At 34.7% G+C, this 17,433-nt stretch overlaps 2 protein-coding genes across 2 annotated transcripts; both read left to right on the top strand.

The window, feature by feature from the left end:
• Window positions 1-327: 327 nt before the first annotated feature.
• CRR42 (DUF3148 family protein) lies at window positions 328-1,742 on the top strand. The gene is made up of 2 exons (XM_081630745.1): window positions 328-722; window positions 1,253-1,742. The coding sequence occupies exons 1-2, from the start codon at window positions 415-417 to the stop codon at window positions 1,353-1,355; spliced, it is 411 nt and encodes a 136-aa protein (XP_081486871.1). The 5' UTR covers window positions 328-414; the 3' UTR covers window positions 1,356-1,742.
• An 829-nt stretch (window positions 1,743-2,571) lies between these two features.
• On the top strand, window positions 2,572-17,007 carry LOC145570111 (structural maintenance of chromosomes protein 3-like). The gene is made up of 30 exons (XM_081629105.1): window positions 2,572-2,723; window positions 2,913-2,957; window positions 3,116-3,191; window positions 4,486-4,524; window positions 4,623-4,690; window positions 5,438-5,509; window positions 5,789-5,868; window positions 5,988-6,066; window positions 6,184-6,301; window positions 6,688-6,863; window positions 7,168-7,413; window positions 7,527-7,648; window positions 7,819-7,963; window positions 9,306-9,478; window positions 9,606-9,705; window positions 10,386-10,522; window positions 10,621-10,822; window positions 11,436-11,523; window positions 11,604-11,757; window positions 12,429-12,576; window positions 12,653-12,844; window positions 12,948-13,131; window positions 13,210-13,280; window positions 13,360-13,511; window positions 14,201-14,369; window positions 14,559-14,705; window positions 15,425-15,520; window positions 16,107-16,281; window positions 16,437-16,631; window positions 16,729-17,007. The coding sequence occupies exons 2-29, from the start codon at window positions 2,943-2,945 to the stop codon at window positions 16,628-16,630; spliced, it is 3,618 nt and encodes a 1,205-aa protein (XP_081485231.1). The 5' UTR covers window positions 2,572-2,723; window positions 2,913-2,942; the 3' UTR covers window position 16,631; window positions 16,729-17,007.
• The last annotated feature ends 426 nt before the right edge of the window (window positions 17,008-17,433 follow it).

Genomic DNA, 17,433 nt, shown 5'->3' with positions numbered 1-17,433 from the left:
TATTGACTCTATCCCGCAAGGTCTCCTTACTTTAGCGGAACTTGATTTGAAATAAAATTCCTGCTAACGTTTTCCCTCAAAAAAAATATGAAAGAAGCGTTAATATAGGCAATAAACTAACCAACTCAAGCTAAAATAAAGGAATGGGATCATGGTCCACAAAACATACTGCAGTTGCTATGCTACTACTTAAGAAATGGATTCTAGGATTTCTAACTAACAAAATACCACTAGCAAATAAATAGCATGTTCCTATCCTAAACTTTAGGAATTACTTTGAATCAATCCAACAATTTCTAATAATACAAAATGTCCCAACATCATCACAATTTCACAAGAGCCACACAAAAGTTTTTGTTATTTCTTTCCTTCTCTCCGTAAATTATTCTTCTAAGAGTAAATTTGTGCTCACCAATGTCGCTCTCTTTATCTTCCATCAAATGTAAGCCACTCCCAAGTCCTCAAATATCTTCAAAGGTGGCTTATCTACAACCTATCATCAGAATTCAAACTCGAACCCAAACCCGAACCGATGATTTTGCGTTCAAGTGTGAGCTGAATGAACAATCATTCCCTGAAGAGACTACAAAGAAAGATGCATTGAAATTGAGCATAGGTTCTCCAGTTATCATTACTGAGGCTCCTCGAATGATTAAAACTGCTGCTTCTGTTCCTTGCCTTAGACTCAATATTGGCTTAGTTAACACCGGCGATGTTGGAAGGTAAAAATTCATACTCCGTCTTTATTAAAAAGCACAAAACTATATTGCTAGGAATTTTGTGACACTAGAGCATACCTATGCTAATGCACGGGGTATATATTATACGCGAAGGAAAAAAATACAAAGTGAAATTTTGATAGTTATTAGAGCTTTTTGAAAAAATTATTTTAAAAAAATTATTGGAGTGGTAGTTATTTGGTGTTTATTAAAAATAAAAAAAGTCATACATATCGGGTCGGGATTTTACCCAAAAAATTGTGACACAATGATATAATAGAAGGCACAAAACTATACTGCTAGGAATTTTGTGAAATATGATTTCTATACTTAATTTTATTAATCGGGATTTATTGTGAAAATTACGGCCTATATTTATGCTATAAATAAGTAAATGGGATGATACTGTGACAGAACAATTGACTGAAAGTTACGTGTATTATTAGTTAATGTATTTTTATTTTTTTATTTTTAGTTTCTTGTTATAATTTCAATATGAAATAATCATGCAAAAAATTTATGTTAAATGACAGGATTATTTCTAGGAAACCTATGGATGTATGGGCTATACGTTTGAGCATGGGAACATATCTTATCGACAGGAAATATTTCAAGCCTCTCGAATTAGATGAATGATCGAGCTTTTGTCCTTCGTAGTTTCAGGTTTACAAGGCTGCCGAGGTCTCTGGTCTCTTATAGTATATTCAAGCAACTTATGGTCATTATTCATTAATAATATGATGTAAACATCCGATAAGAATGAAAAAATGTCAAAATTCACTAATTTGCTTCATACTTTCTAGCACATCATGTGATATTATAGTGAATTTCATTAATTATACGAATTGAAGTACTACGCATTACGCACTATTAGTATAAGTACTTATAACTTGTACGATGTACCCTTAATAAAAAGGTACTATGTAGAACTGTAGAAGTAGGTAAAGTTCTACTAGTATATTATTTAGATATTGTATTGTGTGTGAAAATAGGACGTAACAATTTAGTGATTTTGAGATTTCACTCCTATTTCTACGTAAAAACTATCATGTTTCAATAGTATATCCATTATACTACTTCCGTTAAATGTTATGTGCAACTTTGAAATATTTTATATCTTATAAGTAATACCCTAAAGTTGCACATAATATTCAACGGAGGTGGTAATCAAACTCATCTATCAATAACTTTGTTTCAATATTTCTACTTCATACAAATGATCATTTGTAAAAAGGGATGCAACTCTATATGTAGAGTACATAATCACAATATCCAAATTTAATCAGCTAACTAGTATGTGGCTCCGGGCGATGCACCATGTTTTGATTTGAATATCAATACTATTTGGGCTATAAAATTATAGACTATATAATTACAAAAAATAAGTGGACAATAATAACTAATGAAACTAAATAAACGCTCTCAGATGTCATGTACAAATTAAAATATTCATTATATTATAATTTTTTCTTTGCAAAAACAGTATATTATAATTGAGTATGAAGCATAAGTAAAAGATAGCAAAGTTGGTAAGGACATTAATTTTTTATTAGCTACCCAAGGTAAATTAAATTTTAGGTAAAAAAAATCACTAAACACTTTTCGTTTCCAAATGTTCAACTCTTTTTCTTTGTTAGATACTCCGTATTTTTAGTAGTCTAATATCACCCTCTTTATTTCTCTTACGCCCAAAACATGAATTAGTACACATTTTTGTGGGCATTACTCGAGATTTGAGGACGGTGTTTAACAACCCCTAAAAATTTTGTACATTTTTTTTTTTGGTATGTAGAAATAAAATAAAATAAAAAAAATTAAAAGGGGGAATTTACACCCAACTTCAGTAACCCGGGAATTTTGAGATTTGCAATTTATTTTGGCGACCCAAAAATTTTCATCGCACAACTCATTTTTCACGCAATTCGCTTCTTCACTCTCCCGCCTTCGTTACTCCATCTCTCTCTTCAATTTTTTCCAATCAATTCTCACTGATTGCTGCAACTCGTAAGTTTTTCAAACCCTAGAACTTAAATTTGTACTTCTGTTCTTCAATTTCGCTGATTTTCTCTTCAATTTTAGGGTTAATTTCTACTTAATCATCTTCTGCTTACTTCCATTTATCATTTTAGTTCTCATTTTTGACTTATGATGCAGTTACAGAAAGTTTTGATTTCGATTTGATTTTATTTGCAGAGGTTGCGGCATTGTGTTTCTGCTGTAATCATGCATATAAAGCAGGTAATTCCTAATTTATGATTTTTTTTCTAGTTTAAAACCCTAATTGAAGACATTTGGGTTTGAACATTGGATAATTGAGTGTGTTTTTGGTGATTATTTTTATTGTAATTATAATTAGTTGGTGTTTTTGTTGCAATTCGTCTCGATTTTATGTGCAGGTTATTATTGAAGGTTTTAAGAGTTATAAAGAACAAGTGGCCACTGAAGCATTTAGTTCAAAGGTTAATTGTGTAGGTATGGTTTTCTTCCTGATTATCTTCACTGTTATTGGTTTTTCTCTTTGATTCTCCTGCTGCAAATGTACTTATATTGTACTGCTCGTGACATCCACCTTCCGAAAATATGGGCCATCAAAGGAAACAGGTATTGTATCTTTCAAGTAGTCAGAAAACTCAAAATCCAGGAACATTGTTTATAAAATTACATGATGTAGATGTAGATGTAGATAGTGAGGGAATGATGATCCTCCAACATAATGGGTGATCATGGAACTGTGATCTTGGTTTGGGATTGTTTGAAGTATTTTTTTATTTGGATGTGATACTCAGTTATCTGATGATCTGGTTACTATATTACGCGCTTGCCATTGATTGTTACTAAGACAAATAACCGAAAAATTACACACACTGACTTTTCGTGTTATATAAGGTGAGCTTATGACGCATGATTATATCCAGATAATGTATGCTTCTGAGCACTTCTTTTTTGTTTACTAAATTTGCATTGCTAAGAGAATATATTAGTCTGCTCTTTTTTTTTTTTTTTTTTTTTTTCTTTTCCCAAGCCATTAAATATGAAAGTCCAAGGAATTTTTTTAATTTTGTTTTAATTGGGTTGTTGGGGGTTTATAAGAAGCATTTATTCACAATAAATACATTCTTAGTTTCTCACTCATATACAAACATTGTGATTACTATTACTTCTAGCTAGAGCTTTGCTCATGTACCCCTTTGCCCTTTCTCCTAATCTCCTGTGCTATTTATCTCTACATAGGGTCTTTTGCAACAAAATTTTCAGCTTATGACTCAGAGAAAAAAGGCATATGTTTGTTTAGCCATTATATCAGTAATTAAAGCTTGAAGTGATATGCTTTTTGAATTTTTGACATTTGAGGCTGTAAAATCTTTTATTTATTTATTTATTTTTTTTATAAATAATCCTTCAAGTGAAATAAAAGATGAGTGAATACTATCTGGGATGCGAATTTGACATTTGAGGTTATGATCTCATTTTTGGAATGCAATTATTTGAGTAGGGTAAGAGTTGGTTTTATGGTATTGTATGAAGTCTTTTTTTCTGGTGGAAAATACAATCGTTGGATGACTAGTTGGAATGTTGCTGTTGGTTGAACTTGCTTAGCAGCATGTTGTGCGTCTCAGTGTAGGTATTTTGGCAGTGGAAATATGTAGTATTTGCTGGTGTTTTGTTACGTACATGCTTGCATGTTAATACTGATTAGGTATATGCTATTGTGGGTGTATGCAACAATGCCTCTTGTCTTTAATTTGGAGTTTGTTGCTGCATGCAGTTGGTGCTAATGGTTCTGGAAAGTCAAACTTTTTTCATGGTAGGTTATTTGCATATATTATTTACCTATTTATCTACCTTTATATGTTTTTATATTTGTATGTTAGATTCTCCATTTAACAAATTTCCCCTATGTAGCAATCCGTTTTGTCCTCAGCGATCTTTTCCAAAATCTTCGTAGCGAGGACAGGCATGCGTTACTTCATGTAAGTTTTTCTGTTATTCATTCGGTTTTGATATATGCATCCCTAGGGGTTAACTATAAACTTTGATTATATTTCTTCACATGGTATATTTAGGAATTTTTATTATGAAATCACATTTAGATTGGTGTTAAAAATGCTTAAAGAATGTTTACTCTTTCTATTTTTAGCTTCTTTTAATGTGAATATACACTGACCCAGAATGACATAGAAAAAAGGCATATGTTTGCTTTAGGTTTTTGAATAATGGAACTTTGGATTGTTTAATAATTATTGTGTAATAGAATATTTCAATGTCATTCTGGGTCAGTGTATATTCACATTAATGCTCTCAGTTTTGATATGTGGTTGATGAATTCCTAATTTTGTGCATTCTTGCATCTCTGTATTGCTAGCAGTGTGGCCATTTCAGACCCAATCCCCATATTTTGGACCAATATAATCAACCCTGCCTTGGCATTACTAACTACCAATGCATCTATGCTGTCTCTTTCTTTGTTTGCCTATTGTAGGATATTTATTTGTTTGGGTGTATTGAAATCTTTAAAAAGAGAAAAGATATTGCTTCCTATCCACTTATTCAATATTAGTCTCTATGTGAGGGTATTTGGAGCTTTTCTCTAAAGAGATGCCTAATTGAGGTTATTATTATGGATGTATGCTGAACCTTTGGATGATGTTAAATTTCCCAAATTTTCGTAAAAAACTTGACTACTGTTGTTTCTCTCACTTGTGGATAACTTTTAACAGGAAGGAGCAGGAAATCAAGTTTTGTCTGCATTTGTGGAGATCGTGTTTGATAATACTGACAATCGAATTCCGGTAAAATATTCTTTACACTTGTTTCTGTTTCCCCCTATTCATCCTCTCATCTATAAGGGTATTTTTTCTGCTCGCTGATCTCTGCCATCAACTTCCTACGTTCAAATGATCTGCATATCTTTCAACTCTTCCTCACTTGGCTCCTGCACTTTTTTTGGCCAGGGGTGTGGATTGAAATTCATCATCCACGAACATATTAAATGAACCATTACGTCATATACTTTAGCTCATTGGTGGGTGTTGGTTCATGAACTTGACCATTGTTTTACCCTTCTTCAGGTTGATAAAGATGAAGTCCGCTTGCGGCGCACAATTGGGCTCAAAAAGGATGAATACTTTCTGGATGGGAAACATATCACGTGAGAACACATCCTATTTACTGTATCTCCTGATTTCATTTCCTTATATATTTCGTCAGTTCATTGCCCTTTGATTAAATTTACCCTTGTTGAATTAAATGTTATACTGTTTTGTATAGGAAGACAGAGGTCATGAACCTTCTAGAAAGTGCGGGATTTTCTCGCTCAAATCCTTACTATGTTGTACAACAAGGAAAGGTGACTATCGACTTGCTTGTCTGTGCTAATATGTTTATATGTAGGTTAAAACATGCCAGAAACTTTATCTCTTCTCAGTGGCTTGATATTATTTTTCTGAACTGGGATGTTTTGTAGATTGCATCATTGACACTTATGAAGGACGCAGAACGACTAGATCTGCTCAAGGAAATTGGAGGTACTCGAGTTTATGAGGAGAGGCGGCGTGAGAGTTTGAAAATCATGCATGAAACTGGTTAGTCACAACTAAATGAATTACCTTTAGCATTACTGTCCATTGTATGATAAAGATGGCATGAGGTGGTGCCTGAGGCATTTAGGTGCTAGAAGCAGAAATTATCATCTTCATGGACCTCGGTTAATTGTGCAACTGGGGCACCCTAAGCTCTGGAGAATATTTAGAAGCACCTAACAAAATTGTGGCTTTTAAATCTTCTGTGATTCAAAATTGTGGCTCTATTTCCCATATATGATATGTGTGTAATTTGCATAAGCATGTACCCTTGTTTCTCATCTCAGGTTTAGGCTCGAGGAAGTCTATTGCTTTTGTATGCGTCATGTCTCTTTTGATTTGATTTGTCCATTTTGCTATTTCTTTGAGATTTTTCCTCTGGTTACCAGGTAATAAACGAAAACAGATTATTGAAGTAGTTAAATACTTGGATGAGCGGTTGAAGGAGCTGGATGAAGAGAAGGAGGATCTGAGAAAATATCAGCAGCTTGACAGGCAGAGAAAATCCCTGGAGTACACCATCTATGATAAGGAACTCCAAGATGCTCGACAGAAGTTAGCCAAGGTCAGCATTTTGCCTGAAGTAGATATATGACACGGATACACAATAGTAATTTGATCAACACTGTAAACACATAATGGATGTAATTAATATTTGAGAAATTTGTTGTTGTTAATGGTATGGATAGTTTATAATCCTGTTAAAACTGAGATAATAATTCACTCCAATGTAGCTATTTGATGATTTATTGGTGTGTTATGATGAACTATTGTCGTCAATACACGGTTTTTGTATGGGTTTGAATACAAAAGCCTTTACTTACCTAATTCTTCTATCATTGTTTGGTTGTTTCTCATATCCTTTTCAGGTTGAAGAAGAGCGGGACAAAGTTTCCGATAAGTCAACTACAATGTACAACACTGTTCTGGAGTCTGAAGAAAAATGCAAGATCTTGGACAAGGATTCGAAAAGGCTTTCCAAAGAGCTTCAAGTGTTGAGCAAGGAGAAAGTGGCAGTTGAGAGTCGTCGTACAGAAGCAATAAAAAGGAAGACACAAATTGAGCTTGATTGCAGAGATTTGAAAGAGAGGATTTCCAGAAGTTCACGTGTCAAGGTTGTAGAGGGTTTACTGTATTATTGTTTAAAAATTTAAGTTCTTTGTCTACGGAGTAGCAATTTATTGAAGATAGATAAATATTTCTTTCCTTTTTTTATGTGTTGTTGTAGAATGATGCTGCCAAACAGCTTGAGTTTGTGAAACGGGAAATCTTGGAGTCAACTAATGAGATTGAAGTAATTAAGCCTTCATATGATGCCTTAAAGATGCAGGAGAATGAGATGACTAAAGGGTATGATTTGGAAAAGCCTTGGATATGTATATTTCTGGCATGTGCCTGCTAATATTTGATGGCCTGCCTTTTCCTTGAGTATAGAGATTGCTTTTTGGTTCTCATGCTGGGGATGAAAGGCACTATAATTTAACTGACTGGATTACTTTTCTCCCTTTTGTAACTTGCAGAATAATGGAGCGTGAAAAGAAGCTCAGTATCCTTTATCAGAAGCAAGGTCGGGCCACTCAGTTTCCTAGTAAAGCAGCTCGTGATCAGTGGCTTCAAAAGGAAATAGATGAACTTGAGCGAGTTCTTTCTTCAAACCAGTTACAGGTAGATTTTATGCTAATGGGCTTGATAAAGAAAACTAATATTAATATAGAGTAATCTTAGCCATCCATTATTTTAATGCACTGCTCAGATTTAACCGCAAGGGGTAATTTGGAAAATCCTTGGTACTTGCAATGATTGCTATTCATTATTTATAAGGCCCAGTGACCTATCCCATTGCATGACCTCTGGTTTGGAAAATTTTCCTTATTGTCTTTACTTTATACTAATCTTGAACGTTCTTTCAAAAAAAAAAAAAAAAAAAAAAATCTTGAATGTATTTTCTGCTTTACAATGATTCTGTCTTGTTGCATCCCCATCTCCTCTTATACACTTTACTTTTCTATTATAACAATAGATTGTTCGATGACAAGTTATCTTTAATAGCTCTTTGTTGTGATAAGTTTCGGAACTAATTTGGGACCAAGGGAGTATTTGCAGTGGTAAGTATTCGAACTAATTTAGGATAGAGGGAGTAATTGACATAAATCTTGTTGATGAGAAGAATTTTCTGTTAAATGGAACTGGTGTGCCTTTGTGCATCACTAAAATTTCAAGCAAGCTTTCACGGTTTCTCTGATCTGTCCAGATTGGGAGTAATGCTAATGGATTGAATAAGGGATAGGGATACACTGTAGGAATGACAATACTGGGTACTGGTGGAGAGGAAAAAATAAGATTGAAAAAGAATGGTGTCTTGCAGCTTTGTACCAGTGGATGCTGGGTCTGGAACTTGCTTTACTTTTGGTTCATTTCCAGATTGGCAGCAAGCAGTGGCAATTGTCTGGCAGTGGAATGGTTAGCAATTATATAAGGATAGAAAAAGGGGTGGGGGTGGGAGTTTGGATTATCTTGTGGATAACACACTTTATTTTGACTGTTCAATTGTGATTGAGTACAATATTATGCATCTGTTTGTTGGAGTGTATCCTTTTGTCTGTCCAATCCAATAACTAATTTTCTCATATATTGATTGCTGAAGTCGAGTATTATTTGGATTTTGTGCTTCTCTGTTGTTAGAGAAAGGAGATGGAGTGGGCAGATAATTTCTTGTTCCTCACTGCTACTCTCAATGATTCTTACAAAGCACTACATTGTTAGAACGTGCTACTTTGTCTTCATTAGCCTTGAGATTTTACCTTGTATCTTAACAAGCACTACATTGCTAGAACGTGCTACTTTGTCTTGATTAGCCTTGAGGTTTATGGTGTGCTCATTTTTTTTTTCGTTGCATTGTGAGCTGTGGACGTTTAATGTGCTGAAATTGCTTTTTTTTTGCTCTATCATCAGCTTCTATTGAATTTAGAGTTTATTCTTTATGCTGTCTTGGCTTCTGTATCTACAGGAACAGAAGCTCCAGGATGAATTTGATAACCTCAATGCTCAGCTCAGGGATATAGATGATTTTATTAAATCCCGAAAAGCTAATTTGTCAGCACTTGAAAGCAACATTAATCAGTCAAACGATGGGTTTATTACATCCAAGGGGCAAAGAGACAAGCTACAAGATGAGCGGAAGTGAGTTCTGTTCCCTTGTCCTTAAGTCTCCTTGTTTGTTTGGTTGTTTGTTCAATTTTTAATTTTCACCTTTCTTGTCTATCTGGATCGTTGCACTGTTTTCTAATTTTAATATTTTACATGCCAGGTTGTTGTGGGAAAGAGAAAATGAGCTGTCTTCTGAGATCGAAAAATTAACGTCCGAGGTGGTGAAGGCAGAAAAGAATCTTGACCATGCCACTCCTGGTGTAAGTGCTTTTGAACTATCCATTTGGTATTGTATTCGTGTAGGAGTTGCACGACAACTATTATATGCTCTATGGAACCTGATGTGGGAGTGTGATGTCTTGGTGTTGGTGTTTACCTTTTTTCTTTTGACCAAATGTTTGAGCAAAATTATCTTTTTGAATGATTAATTGTCTCACTTTCCTGAGCTTGTGCTGGTAAAGCTTTAGTGTAGTACATAAAGAGGCATTCTAAAAGAAGACTTGATTTATGCTTATAGTGAAGGTGCTTGTTGAGATCCAGCTTTCTGCTTGATCAGTCAATTAGGTTTTTGAATAATGGAACTTTGGGTTGTTATGCTTAAATTATGGCCTGTGCCTTTTCATATCCGTTAACACTTAAATATTAGATAAAAGTTTCTTGTAATCTGGAATTTCAAACAGCAATCTGCCTTCCTGGCTCCACACTCTTTGTGTAAATGAAATATTTCACTAGCAATGTACTACAGTATTACTCACCTCTTCTTTTAGTATTTAATCTATAGTTTATTAGTTTGATGATCAACTTGGCTTAGACTACCTTTCCTGCATGGCCATCCATAATTCAAGTATAATAGAAGGGAAAAAGTAGTTTTCCATCTTCCTTTACCATGTATCAGCTATGTGTATTACTTGATCTTTATTTTCTCTCCTCTATTTTGTAGGATATTAGGAGGGGACTGACTTCTGTTAGGAGAATTTGCGACCAGTACCGGATTGAGGGTGTCTTTGGGTCACTCATTGAATTGTTGGAGTGTGATGAGAGGTTCTTTACTGCAGTTGAAGTTACTGCTGGAAACAGGTATATGCTGTTCCTTTGATGAAACTTAGCCTTGGAAAGCTATGTCCAATCTCTCAGAGACTAATTTTTTCATGTGTCATTGTTATTGCTATGTGCAGCTTATTCCATGTGGTGGTTGATTCAGATGAAACCGCAACTAAGATTATTAGGCATCTCAATGCCTCAAAGGGTGGACGAGTGACATTTATACCTCTGAACAAGGTCAGGCCTCCACATGTCACTTGTCCACAAAATGACGATGTAGTACCTTTGGTGAAGAAATTGAAATTTCAAGATAACTACTCTAAAGCATTTTCCCAGGTGAGCGTCCCTTTTTTTTTTTTTTTTTCCTTTCTTAATATGATTATTTGGTTGTTAGAAAGTTTGTATATTTTTATCTATGAAATGTTCATACCTTCACCATTGACCATTTTAGTAACCTGACGTTTCTAAAGTCTAGCGAGACTACTGCGTTAGAGTGGTGTTTGATTTATTTTGAGTTATCTCTTATCTGTTTATCCGCATGATGGCTCTTTTTGCTTTAGTCCCAAAATTACAACACCAAATACTTTGTATGAAGGCAGGGTGGAAGGCCGTTGTGCTTGTCAAAATGTCTCTCCATTGTAAATGATGTTGGGCTTATTAAAGGATTGATAGTTGTCCTTTTTTTTTCCTATCATATTAGCTACCTTTTTCCAAGTTCTAAGAGCTTTGGAACTGGGATATGGTTATTGTAAATACTTCTTTCTGTGGCTATCTCCAAAGCTGTTGGTTATCTCTTTGGTTATTTTATTTTATTTTATTTTTATTTTGTATAGATGTGCTTTTGACTTCAGTCTCATTATGTATAGATGTGCTTTCGACTTCAGTCTCATTTCATTTCCTTTATTCTGTAACATTTTTAAGCTTATGAAGCTGTATTAACTTGCCCAAGGTATTTGGAAGAACTGTGGTCTGTCGAAATTTGGATGTTGCTGCCAGAGTTGCTCGTACTGATGGTTTAGATTGCATTACTCTGGAAGGTCCCCTAATTTTCCCTTTTCTTGCTAATTGATATTGCTTCTGTTGATCACCTTTTTGATTTTGTTTTATACTGGAGCAGGTGACCAAGTAAGCAAGAAAGGTGGGATGACGGGAGGATTCTATGATTATAGACGCTCGAAATTGAAGTTTATGAATATAATTAAGCAGAATACAAGGGTAATTAATATGAAGAAGAAAGAATTAGAGGAAGTAAGGCTCCAACTTCAAGATATCCTTCTCCTAAGGCTTTACAATCAAAACTTAATTGCTAACCCTCTCTCTCTCTCTCTCTCTCTGGCAAATATTAGGAGTGTACATGGTTTAGAAAAACAAAAAAAATTCTCGAGAAACCGGTAGGATTTTTGGTTTACAATTTTTATGCTTAAGGACTTGAGGTTTTTTTTGTTGCTTCCGGCTCAACATATAGTACCACCAATCCACCTAAAGTAAGACCACTTTTTTTGGTTTCTTATTATTAATTTCTTTTATATATAAAGTAAAGTTCACTTCATTAATTTTTTAACCTGTGATAGATATTTAAATTGTATGTTAAATTTTTTGTGCTGGTATATAGATATATTTTACTGCTTAAAATAATTCTGAATTTCAAATTCATGATTTCTTGGGAATGTTACCAAATCTGTCAATCTTCGTAATCCTAATGTTGTTAACCTCATCCTTAACAATGCCTTTAATACCACTGTTTGGCTTAGTTGGTACTATGCTGTGAATCGTAAAGCCATCTATTTGCAAGTACAATTTTTGCTTAAGTTGGGTAAAGAGGATTCTAAAAGTTTAATCCCATACTGGTCTTGGAGTTTGTACAGAGAGAGGGAGACATTTTGATACTGAGGACTTTGACAATATGTCTATCATTTGTTATGTCTTAACAATCATCACATATAGATCAGAAAATTACTGAGAAGATTACAGAGCAGCAAAAAATAGATGCTGATCGTGCTCATCATAGATCAGAAGTGGAGCAGCTTCGTCAGGATATTGCAGATGCTAACAAGCAAAAGCGATCAACATCTACTGCTCTAGAAAAGAAGGTATGCACCAAATGGTGTTTAGAAATTAAAATGTGATTTATTTGATTTTTACATCTAGCTTGCTGCTTTTGTGTAGGAAAAATTGCTTTCTAATGTACGTACACAAATTGAGCAACTTAATGCCAGTGTAGCCCAGAAACAGGCTGAGATGGGTACAGACCTTGTTGATCATTTGAATCCAGAGGAGAGGGTTCTTCTGACTCGATTGAACCCAGAGATCAAGGAAATGAAGGAGAAACTAATGGAATGCAGGTCAAAGCTTATGGAGGTTGGCACGAATGTTATTTGAAGATTTAACTATATTTTTGTCAAGTATGTGTTACATTGTGTGTAGTCTTCAATCTTTTCATGTTTTTCTTTTCCATTTACAGATTGAAACAAAAAAATTGGAGCTTGAGACAAATCTTTCCACAAATCTGTTGCGTCGCCAACAGGAGTTGGTTGACATTATGTCATCTGCAGATGATGAAATGTTGTCTGCTGAGGCCGAATCAAATCAGAAGGAAATGGATGAGGCCAAATCTTTAGTGGATGAGGCAACAGAGGAGCTAAAAAGCGAGTCTTGAGTCAGATCTGTTTTCCTATCTTATTCGCTTGAATGGTTCTTCTAATCCTCTAATGTCTGTTGTGCAGGAGTTTCTGCGTCAATGAACAATATAACGAAGAAACTAAAGGAAATTAAAATTGAAGATGATAGATTGCAGGTGATGATCAATTTCACACATTTATGCAGCAGTTAATGTCTTTGATTTATTGTTGTTGATTTAACTACTGTCATTGCAGAAATTAAGAGTCGATTATGAGAAAAGGCTTCAGGAGGAAGCAGAAGAACTAGAGCAGTTAATAAGTAACAAGAATATGCTTCTTGCTAGGCAGGAAGAGTACTCAAAAAAAATCAGAGACTTGGGTCCGTTGTCTTCAGATGCTTTTGACACGTAATGTGATTTCTGCACTCAACTAATATATTTATCTGATAGTATAGCTGCAGTTTTTTTTTTGCTTAGTTGACAACTGTTTGATGTATGCTGATCAATTCAGATAGTTTCAATGTTTAATTATCATCAATGAGGGTCCTCCTTCAATTTGAGTGAATGTCTTATACTCTTACCTATTATTACACGAGTATTAGATAGATAAGCAAAATTTAGCATGCAGAACTTATCTGCTTAATGCAAGTATTACTTTTGAAAATGGGTGAAATTGCGACAAGCTGACATGATAAGCGTGTTTTAATTTTCAGTATATGTTGAGGATCTGGTATCAAGATAGTTTAGATGGTTTATAAAAATGTCTTTAAGTGCAAGTAGGAATTAGGAACGTAATTTCAGTTATTAGGGTCATCTTTCTTATGGGGAGTCTGATGATTTGGTGAGGAACTAAGTAGTTGCATAATTTGGAATTTCGTTTCTATGGAATCCAATGCTGTGAGAGAGATGGTAAGCCTCTGGTTTTGTTCCCAAGAGCCATGACTGGTTTTTGTTAAAAGATGTGGGAAATGTTCCATAGATTTTTTTTTTTTAAGTTCAAATTTGAAAGCAAAGTCATGTAACTGATCTTATTCATTATCATACTTATTTTAATTGTTCTTAAGAACTCTTTTTTGATAATATGCTTGTATAAACAGGTATAGGCGGAAAGGTGCAAAAGAATTGCATAAGATGCTTCATAAGTGTAATGAACAACTTCAACAGTTTAGTCATGTGAACAAAAAAGCTTTGGATCAGTATGTAAATTTCACAGAGCAACGGGAAGAGCTCCAGAAAAGGCAAGCTGAGCTGGATGCAGGTGATGAGGTATTGTATACTTCATGTTCCTATTTGTTTTCTTTTCAGCTTGTTGACTGTTTAAATATGCGCAAGAGACATAATTGTTTCTGATTATATCACATTCGTTTGGCTCTCTCTCTCTCTCTCTCTACCCATTATATGTACTCTGATGTACGTAAAATATGTGTGTGTGCGCGCTATTACCTTTTGCTGCAGAAAATTAAAGAATTAATAGAAGTTCTGGATCAACGAAAAGATGAGTCTATAGAGCGTACTTTCAAGGGTGTTGCTAGGAACTTTCGAGAGGTATTCTCTGAACTTGTGCAAGGAGGTCACGGATTCTTGGTCATGATGAAGAAAAAGGTTAGTAAATTAATAAATTTACCCAGCTTCTTGAAGTTTAGTCTGTTTACTGATGTTATTTTATCATGAATATTAGTCTATTCAATTCCTTGAGATTCTTCAGTCCTTATCTTCTCGGGCTCTTGTACACTTTATTCAGTGCATAAAAACCTACCATTTCATTTCCCAAGTGATTACTAGTTACTATGTAGTCATTGACCGGTAGTTATTGTTGGATTTATTGACAAGACACCAGCTGCCTGTTACTTCACACAAATAGAGATCAAAAGCATACAGTTTGCCTAATAGTGACATCCAGTTCTTATAAACCATGAAAGGTGTTTGGCAAATTGGCAAGCTCTGCTACTGGGCAATGCTGGTGCTACTTATTCTGCTGGCATGTATGAGTTTTTTGTTGGATGGATGGTAGATGGGGTGCTATGTAAATCATACTTTAGTAAATCAAGTTATTCAACCACTCTTGCTCAACTTTAGATATACTAATGGCACTTAAATTTAGCCAATACATGTGGAAGTCCCTTAGATTAGGCAACTAGCTGGGTCTGACACTTCCAATCCCTATATACAATCTCTGTGCTTTCAGTCTGAAACTCTGAATCACGTAGCCAGGAAGGAAGGTGGATCTTGTTTGTTTGTGTTGTTTACTTGCTGTTTTCTTCACTTTACTTCAGTACTTCATGCTTGAAGCCTTGAACTCATAACATTGTAATTTTTAACAGGATGGAGACAATGGAGATGATGATATGGATGAAGATGGGCCCCGTACAGCAGATACTGAGGGAAGAGTAGAGAAATATATTGGAGTGAAAGTGAAGGCAAGTATACTATAGCAGGGTTGTTTTGCATGAGTTATCTTTCTATCCACAGACATGATTTATTGTTTTGTCCGGAATGTCTTTTACATTTGTATCTGCAAACAAGGGATTCGTTATTTTAACCCATTGAAAAAGTTAATTGAATTTGACTGTTAGATTAGCTTAAAAAGGAAACTGTCCTACCAAATAGTTCATGGTTTTACACTTTGAGAAAAGGTTTTCATGGAAATTTTGCAAAGATAAGGTTTTTGTGTAAGTTGACCTGCAGTAGAATATGGGAGATGAGAATATGTGTGAAGTAATGGTATAGTTTGAGGGAATGATAAGTTATGGATGATATCCTTTCAGTTATCTCTGGTATTTTGCTGAAAGTGAACATCATTTAACAAAATCAAGTAATATAAATGAGGTATATATTGTTGCTGAAGCTACTCAAAGCTTCGAGTTTCTTGTCTGATCAAGACACTTGTATCTGTATGAGAGCATATTTTTATAACATTATTTACTCCTAGAAATAATTGAATAATTCTTCTCGGCTCAACCATTATTGATCTGAAAATATTCTAAGTGATGATGTACATAACAGGTATCATTTACTGGGCAAGGGGAGACACAGTCTATGAAGCAATTATCTGGTGGTCAGAAAACCGTTGTAGCATTGGCATTGATCTTTGCCATACAGAGATGTGATCCAGCCCCATTTTATCTTTTTGATGAAATAGATGCAGCACTAGATCCTCAGTACAGAACAGCTGTTGGAAGTATGCTTAACTTTTCCTTATAGTCTTCCTTCTTAATGTGAAAAAACTGATCAATTTCATAATTTAGTTATATATCTGCAATAATTTTCCGAAATTATTTGTGGCTTTGTATTTTATTTTGATCACCTGAGGATCCTTACCTGTTCTTTTGTTAGATATGATCCGTAGGTTGGCTGACCAAGCAAATACACAATTCATTACTACAACTTTTCGACCAGAGCTTGTGAAAGTTGCTGACAAGATTTATGGAGTGACACACCATAAACGTGTCAGTCGAGTAAATGTTGTCTCTAAAGATGAAGCGTTACAGTTCATTGAGCGAGACCAGACTACCAATGCCGATCAGTGAGGTTAGCTCCACCTTCTGAGTTGTTCCAATTTGTTAGCTTTGGTGCTTCACAATCATCTGCTCTGAAATTGTATGCTGCTTGCTTTGCTTTAATTTAGGGATCAATCGTGCTGGATTCGCCCGTTGTGAGATGATTAGATGGTGGACAACTTGAGTTGACCCATCTATTACTGAGCCTGTACATTAGTTTATATCAGAGGTCTATGTTGTACATAGATGGTAGTAGGATGGATAACGGACATTCTGATTACTTTTTTTAAGTATTGACATCATATAGTGTTGCACATACTCGTATGTAGTTTTATTTATTTATATTCTTGTTGATCGACTCTGTTATTTGGTCATTTTGGAACCAAAATATTTTTATATTGCTAACATCCTCATCATCTCGTCAAAATTAATTGTCCAAGCAGCTGTTTTTTCCCTCCCGATAATGATCTTATTTCATGTCACGCACAAATAACTAACCAGGATCATTTGGTAAATCTTAAGATCAGACAATAATTATTGGATTTGTTGTGGTGTAATAAGCTCGATTTCTCATCTCTATCAAAAGCTTCGCTAGAACTCGAGGTTGCGGGACTTGAAAATGGACTTGGCAAACTGGCGGACTTTTAGAGTATAGCTATAAGATAGTGTTACTTTCTAAATTCATTATTTTTGTTTTTTTGTTTTTTATTTGACTTATCATTTTGTTTGAAAACACAATTTGCCCTAAAGCCTTACTAAGAAATTCTGTATTTGAGATTGAACACCTGCGTGATCAAATGAGAACATTTATTGGATAATGGGGCAATTAAAAA

This window comes from Chenopodium album, chromosome 12, assembly GCF_948465745.1.
Source record: "Chenopodium album chromosome 12, dcCheAlbu1.1, whole genome shotgun sequence".
Classification (NCBI taxonomy): Eukaryota; Viridiplantae; Streptophyta; class Magnoliopsida; order Caryophyllales; family Amaranthaceae; genus Chenopodium; species Chenopodium album.
The sequence above is the reverse complement of the archived record's forward strand: the minus strand, read 5'-3'. Positions and strand labels throughout refer to the sequence as shown.